The 7,677-nt window shown below is 33.1% G+C and overlaps 1 protein-coding gene and 1 long non-coding RNA gene across 3 annotated transcripts in view; one reads left to right on the top strand and one right to left on the bottom strand.

Annotated features, from left to right (window-relative positions):
• Nucleotides 1–274: 274 nt before the first annotated feature.
• LOC139513577 (uncharacterized) lies at nucleotides 275–7,010 on the bottom strand. The gene is made up of 3 exons (XR_011662474.1): nucleotides 6,869–7,010; nucleotides 2,289–2,337; nucleotides 275–447 (listed from the first exon to the last, which is right to left on the bottom strand). It is a non-coding gene; the product is annotated as an uncharacterized lncRNA (long non-coding RNA).
• Nucleotides 7,011–7,052: 42 nt separating this feature from the next.
• Nucleotides 7,053–7,677, top strand: part of LOC139513576 (methylmalonyl-CoA mutase, mitochondrial-like) — a 79,451-nt gene continuing 78,826 nt past the window's right edge. The window contains exon 1 of one of the 2 annotated variants that reach the window (XM_071302203.1): nucleotides 7,053–7,421. In XM_071302203.1, coding sequence (XP_071158304.1) covers nucleotides 7,368–7,421 — 54 coding nt within the window. In that variant the 5' untranslated portion in view covers nucleotides 7,053–7,367. The remainder of the gene's footprint in view (nucleotides 7,422–7,677) is intronic. The other variant, XR_011662473.1, reaches the window with a different exon arrangement.

The raw sequence follows: 7,677 nt of genomic DNA, 5'->3' as shown, positions 1-7,677 counted from the left end.
ATTTCAGTTTCTTTTATATATTTTAGAGTTGAGGATGACATCCATTATCACTGAACAAGTACACATTTTTGTTTAGGGGCCAGCTGAAGAACACCTCCAAGTGCAGGAATTTCTCGCTGCATTGAAGACCCATTGGTGGACCTCAGCTATTTTCTGCTCTTTGGTCGGGTTGTTGGCTCTTTGACACATTCCCCACTTCCATTCTAAATTTAATTAGTACAACATGTACTGTGAACAATGCCTGACTTGTATGTTTATATACAACTACAAAGACTTCATATGTTAAACATGTAATCATGGTAATATGAGTTGTAATATATAAATATCACAGGTTTTTACAGTATAAAGCTACAATGTCAATCCATTTTGAAAAGTTCTGATGTTATGACTATCCATGGACTGTCTGGTCTTCAATATCTCTGTAGATAACTTCAACCCCAAAGTATACTGTAATGAAACATAAAAAGTTATTCAATACATCATGTATATGTTCAATTATCACACTTTTCTAATTGAAAATTTTCTGCTATTTAGTATAATTCATTATGTGTATTTTAATTTTAGAAATGATCGTATCTAATAACATGGAGTTATTGGAGTTAGTTTCACAAAAAAACTTACTACTAAGATTGGTCTTAAGTCATGAACAAATCAGTATACTTACGATCACACTTAGTTGTAAGTTTTTTTGTGAAATAGACTCATGAATATTAAGAGATATGTTCCATAGTTGTTTCATTTCAATGTTTTCAATATTTACATGGATAATGGAGGAAACTTATTTATACAAAATAGATGCTGATTGCTTTAGATGTACACATAACATATATAGGGTTGTTAACATCAACATTTTTCATAATAATAAATCAAACATTTTTTACCCAACTATTTTAATACTTGGATAATCTTTCAACAGATTAACAGGTTTACAGGTATAAAGTTGATGGTCAAAGACAATGTCTGCAGTGCTTTAAAAATGCATGGTTGTATAATATGATGTATTGGATTTTTTGAATAATATTTAGTATGGCATCCTTTCCTAAATCAATATGTAAACTTCATGTTTGCATGTTGCTGGTACAACCAGTTTGGAACAGAACAGAATTTCAAAGTCATTGAATCAGCATTTTGTTTTAAAATACAAATGTACTACCAAGTCTTATGCTTACAGCCACCATTGTCCACACAATATTTACATGGTTAAGTTAAGTAAAGCTGAAAAACTAAATCAGCAACATAGATCAGCTAACGTCATATACCACTGTTCAAGGAGTTCATATTTTAAACACCTTGTAAATCATGTTGACTTAAGTTTATCTGTCATTCTAATTGTATCAGTGAGGTTATTAATTATGTACAAGTGGAATGTTTTCATTGTTTATCAACAAAATAATATACTGGTCCTTTTCATTTAGTACCATGTGAATATATACTAAATTTAACATTGTTATCTTTGATTTCAGAACACATTTCTATCAAATTAATCCACATTGTAAAAGTCTGATTAACAGGTAAAGGTGTTTTATAACAATCTGCCTGAGAATAAGGCACTTGGTGAAATTGTGACAAACAAAAACTTGCTCAGCTTTACATAAATTGAAGTTCAGAATGTTAATTGGTATACTGTTTGTTTCCTTTCCCTGTTCTGGTAATTTAAGATATCATTTGGTTTAAAAACACTAGAAAATAACAATTAAGGGGAGATAACCTGTAATTTGCTATCATTCTAACCAATATATATCTAAATATTTGTTGAATTACCCGACATGCAGATACGAGAAAGTAACTCAGGTCACTATAACATTTAACAAACTTAATTCTATAATTCTTATTTCATGTACATGTAACAGATATAGAGCTGTCACAAATTAGTTTTAGATAGTGGAAGATTAAGTCTAATAAGAATTGGAATTCTACCAGTAGATTAAAATGGACCCCTTACATCATGTACACGCTCTACAAAATCAATTTCAGTTTAATCAATTGTGTCATAGTGTTAACATGTCAGAAATATGTAATTAGCAGGGTATTTTTTTCCATCAAATTTCTTAGTTTTTATGAAGGATTAGTTATATAATGGATTCTGGGTACAATCTTTGAACTGCATACAGCTGATGTACATTATTTATTAGTTTATACTTTAGATGTACAATATATGATATATAACAAGTCTTACCACCACATCCATCATACTAAAAATTTATATAAATTGCTTGTTTTGAATGTATATATTTAAAAAAATGATCATTCAAATCTATTTGATCATCCCATAGTTTATAACAACTAACCTTGCTAATTCTAATGGAGGCATTCCTTCATCAGCACCTCTCTTGAATCCTAAGAAAAAGAATAATAAAACAAGTTGCATTAATACAGTAAGTTACTAACTATGGTTACTTAACTATAGGTGAACAATGATTAATGCATACATGTCATGGCCATGTTAATTTTAAACTAACTTGAGAAAAAGAAATGTTAAAACTTTTTTATACAGATATGATCATGGATATAAAAAAAACTGAAACAAGTCAGAGATTATCTGTTCCCTAACTTTCCTTTGATATATTTTTTATATGTATATTAACATGGGATATGTCTGAAATAATAGAAAAACAAAAGATTTTGGGTTTCCATCCCTGTCAAAAAATATCACTACTTACATACCAAAAAAAGCAAAGGCATTTTCTAACCAATGCACATAATAAGTCATGCATTACATGAGGGTCTTGATTGGGGGTCTATAATTGTAAGTCATTTTTCTCTATTCAGACTTTTATTTATATTTCTAGACCATTATATTATGAATCTCTATTGTTTTTGTTTCTCTAAATCCCATTAAATATCGACTCAGGGACAGTAAAAGAGAAACAACAAAAACCAAAATGTGTTATTATTGGTCCTGAAAACAAACAGAAATCTAACTTTGTTAACCAGAAATTGATGCTAGCAATAATTATTTGAAACTTCTAAAAATCACGAAAAGAATATTTTGACGAATCGCAGTAAAATTTAACCAATTTGAAGCAAACGGAAGCAGTAAATTACTATTTGACGCCCGACAGTTAAGGGCATTACTACCCTCATACATATCGATAAAAGATCTTGCCATAGACTGTCTAGGGTATGATAGACAGAAATCAAAGCGCTGTAAGCGCTGAAGGCAGTTAACCAAAAACCAAGGCAACCGTAATTATGAAAACTGTGGCAATGTTGCCTCAACATTAAACATTCATATATAGTACATTCATGTTTATCTAATGATTTATTTATTAAGGCAAATAATTTATATGTTATCAAGGTTTCAAAAGCAAAGCATATATCAATGTATATTTTTTTATGGTGAGTCTGCAGTGGTACAAGTTCCCAATGATTGCAGTTGTTCTACTTGGTAGTTAACCTTGGTTTTATTTGACTGCTAGAAGTTCAATTTGACATAGTATGAACATGTAATAGTATGAATGGACTGGTTTCCCTGGAAAGAAAACTGAGTTTGTGTTCTGTAGTACAAAAGTTATGAGACACGAATCAGACAAATGTTCACTACAACAGGGATCAAAGATGAGGTCTGACTGACTTGCCCATATATAGTAAATGTAAATGATTTGTTATTTTGTCCCATACATATGAATATATATAATTTAGGGGTGGGGATCTCAACGGTTTTCAAGTTCTCAAACAGGTAGGGGTAGGCAGAGGATTTAGGGGGCAGGGGGCCAGGCCCCCCTTTTTGGGAAAAAATTTGGTTGCTTATATAGGGAATCACTGAAGCGTGACTGAAGCGGGCCCCTCTTAGGTCAGTCAGTGGGCCCCACTTATGAAAATTTCTGGATCTGCCACTGGGGGTAGGGTGACCCTAGGGACTTCCCCTACATTTCATTTTATTTGTTATATTGTCCCATACATGAATATATATGGTTTAGGGGTGGGGATCTCATTGGTTTCCAAGTTCTCAAACAGGAAGGGTAGGGTGACCCAAGGGACTCCCCCTATATTTCATTTAATTAGTTATATTGATCCATACATGAATATATATTGTTTTGGTGTGGGGGATCTCGACCGTTTCCAAGTTCTCAAACAGGAGGGTTGGGATGACCACAGGGACTTCCCTTATATTTCATTTGATTTGTTATATTGTCCCATACATGAGTATATATGGTTTAGGGGTAAGGATCTTGACCATTTCCAAGTTCTCAAACAGGAGGGTGAACAGTGACCTCAGGGACTCCCCCTATCTTTCATCTGATTTGTTATATTGTCCCATACATGAATATATATGGTTTAGGGATGGGGATCTCGATCCATTTTTAAATTCTAAAACAGGAGGGGTGGGGTGACCCCTAGCGACTCTTCCTATATTTCATTTGATTTTTCATATCGTCACAAACATGAATATATATGGTTAAGAGGTGTGGATCCTGACCGTTTCCAAGATCTCAAACAGGAGGGGGTGGGGTAACTCCAGGGACTCCCCCTATATTTCATTTTTTATTTATTATATTGTCCTATACTTGAATATATGCAGGGGAGGATTCAGACGGGGGAGGGTTGCGGGCTTGCACCCCCCCTTAAATTTGCAAAGCATGGGTTGTTCTCAGCTTAATAAAGAAAATTCCGATAATTTTAACCTAAAATCCTGGATCTGCCCCTCATATGGTTTAGAGGTGGGGAGCTCGACCGTTTCCAAGTTATCAAACAGGAGGGGTAGAGTGGCCCAAAGAATGCCACCTATATATCATATGATTTACTTACATTAAGGTATATGTAATATAGTTGCATTATTTGTGAAAATAAAGAATGAAACTTTCAGCTACTTTAATTGACCCTTCAAAATTGAGAAAAAAACAAATAACCCCTCGAAATCGCAGTAATATGTTTACACTTTAAAAGCATCTCACATGCATTATCATCATTTATCATTTATAAAGAAAATTTAGACTGTGACCATGAACATGTATATTGTTAGATATACTGTTCCCAGCTGGCACGTTGTATTGGATTTTTAAATTAAAATTTATCAAAAAGTAATTTTTAGTTTCTGAATAAAATATTTTTCTGCTTTTTCTTTCTTTTACATATATCTTTTGGTTTACAATACTAGTGTTTATTTTCATTTACCATGCATAGATGTATTTTTCAACTGCTTAGATTTATTTTGTAAATGATCGTCAAACCCGGAATTACCCTTATCCGCTCCCGGAATCGGATCCGATTTTGTAAAATTTTGTCTTCACGGCCGCCATTGTTATGTGTTTACAATGTTGTTTTTGTCAATCAGATACGATTTTACTCGAATTTATACAATATTTGTCGGCGATTTTCTGTATAAAGCTAGCGGTTGAACAAAATGAACATCGCCGTCATGAATAATAATGATAAAAATAAGTTTTTAGCTCGTTTAATTGGAGACTTTGGTGAACATGGTGAAAAGGTTTGCAAAGTAAATTCTTATTTTCTTTCAAATGTAAGGCGACTACGTCGGGCGTAGCTAGAAACCAACTATCCTAGTCGAAGTTCCGCTTGCAAAAGTGGAAGGTCTCGGACCACCGCTAATTTGCACACCTGCCTCCAAATTGAAAAGCTACGAAAATTTCTTTTTCTAATTTGAAATTGCCGCCAACAGCATGAACAGTTGAATTATATAATAGACTACTGATGTAGTTGTACTACGTATTGATGACAAATAATATTCCTACGACTTTTGTCATTTGGGAAATCTAAACTGCTTGTCTTAAGAGATTTTCGGCGATTAAATATTTCATACAATTGTTCTTTGACATCTTAGCTAAAAGCACAAGTCATAATGAACTACACAAGGATTTTTAATAAGCACTACTTCCTATGTGTAACTTTAAAACTTTTGGATAAATCGACGATCATTTACGGTTTTTCTGGTCATTTTTTTTGTAATCCAGAATAAAAAGTATTAAAAAAGTGTTCAATTAGTTATATATAACATAGTAACAAGCTAGATAATAACAATGGCAAGTATTTCAGGATTTATTGGGTAGAACAAAAATCTAGGGTGCTCGCATAATGCAGCTTAACTGCATAAAAAGTGCCCTAGTTAGTAATAAACTACCAAATGAAATAAAATGTTGTGAAAACCTGGACACTTTTAAACAAAAATGTGTTGATTTCTTGACTATAAATGATTTATAACAACTTACTCAAATATTCTAATGATTTGTATGTTATGTATATATATTTGTAGAGTTGTCACTGACTCAGACGTACTTATAAATATAATTATTTTCTGTGACTGTATATTACATTAATTTGTAGGATCCTTTACTATAGATAATTTAGCTGATCTGTAACAATAACATCTTCATGCCTCATATATCATGTACTGTAGTACGCCGCTAGATTAAAACTGACGAGGAAAGGTAACACACGGCCAGCGAAAGCTCTTTTTTGAGAGCCCAGGTGGTCGTGTGGTCTAGCGGGACGGCTGCAGTGCAGGCGATTTGGTGTCACGATATCACAGTGGCATGGGTTCGAATCCCGGCGAGGGAAGAACCAAAAATTTGCGAAATCAAATTTACAGATCTAACATTGTTGGGTTGATGTTTAGACGAGTTGTATATATATGAATTTATTTTTCTCTTGTTCTAGACAGTTTATAGTAAGAATGAATAGTGCATTTACATAATATGTTAGAAACTGTAAGCTTTGTAATATTGTGAGGGCCTCAAGGTAGATTAGTGAAAGCTAATTGAGTCACCCTCTTTAAATAAAGCCATTACTTACATGTACTTACTTACTTACTTACAAGTTCTGAGAGGAGTGCTATAGTTAAAATCAGCACTATAAATCTAACTGACCTATTGACGATTTTGTTTTTTTTTATTTCTAAAACCTAAATTACCCATATATAAAACTGTTGGAATGAATCCATATTGAAATGTTACTCTAACAAGTTTAAGAACAGAGGAAAGTCTCTTTTTAGCTTCTGGACTCATGTCTGCCATAGCTTTACTTTTAAGGTTAATGTTGAAATAACGTACAATTTCATTGGTTAAAAGTTTCTTTCAACCAATCAAAACCAGCCTTTCATCTGACAACAAAAATGTCTGCGCCCATGCACAACGATTTTTCAATGATTTCAAGGTCTTTTTATGCTTTATCATTCTTATCATTACTCTTTTATTGCAAATTTCTAAGCATCTTTAAAATATTAAGTAAAATTATCATTAACGACCTTATGAAAAAGAGAGAAAGTATACTATTTGCAGAAAAACGTCTATTCCATTCGGAATACACAAGTTTTTACGTAATAAAACCTGACCTTGAGAAAACATTCGTATGCCCCCGGTTTTTTCCTTGTCTAGTGCTAAGCCCACAGAGAAACCTCGTAAAAACAAATAATGTATAAAATACGAAATGTCACTGGCCGGTTTCTATGCAGACAAACATTACAGGTATATTTGAACCTTGAAAAAAGAAATCAAGAGAATGCCACTTCCATGAAAACAGTTTAAACTCGAAAAGACTCACACAACTTCACAAGTGAAGAGTGAAGAGGTTTATAGCTTAGAGAAACTTGAGCTGTAAAGACATTTCGGCCCTGGCATATTTTGTTTCGGACATTAACGTCTGCAGCCCTGTCATTTCATACTTACTTTCATTGTACTAAAAAAAACCAGGCTTCCCTCTACATGGTGTCTGTCACTGCGT

The sequence above is a fragment of the Mytilus edulis genome, chromosome 2 (genome assembly GCF_963676685.1).
Source record: "Mytilus edulis chromosome 2, xbMytEdul2.2, whole genome shotgun sequence".
Lineage (NCBI taxonomy): Eukaryota > Metazoa > Mollusca > Bivalvia > Mytilida > Mytilidae > Mytilus > Mytilus edulis.
The sequence above is the reverse complement of the archived record's forward strand: the minus strand, read 5'-3'. Positions and strand labels throughout refer to the sequence as shown.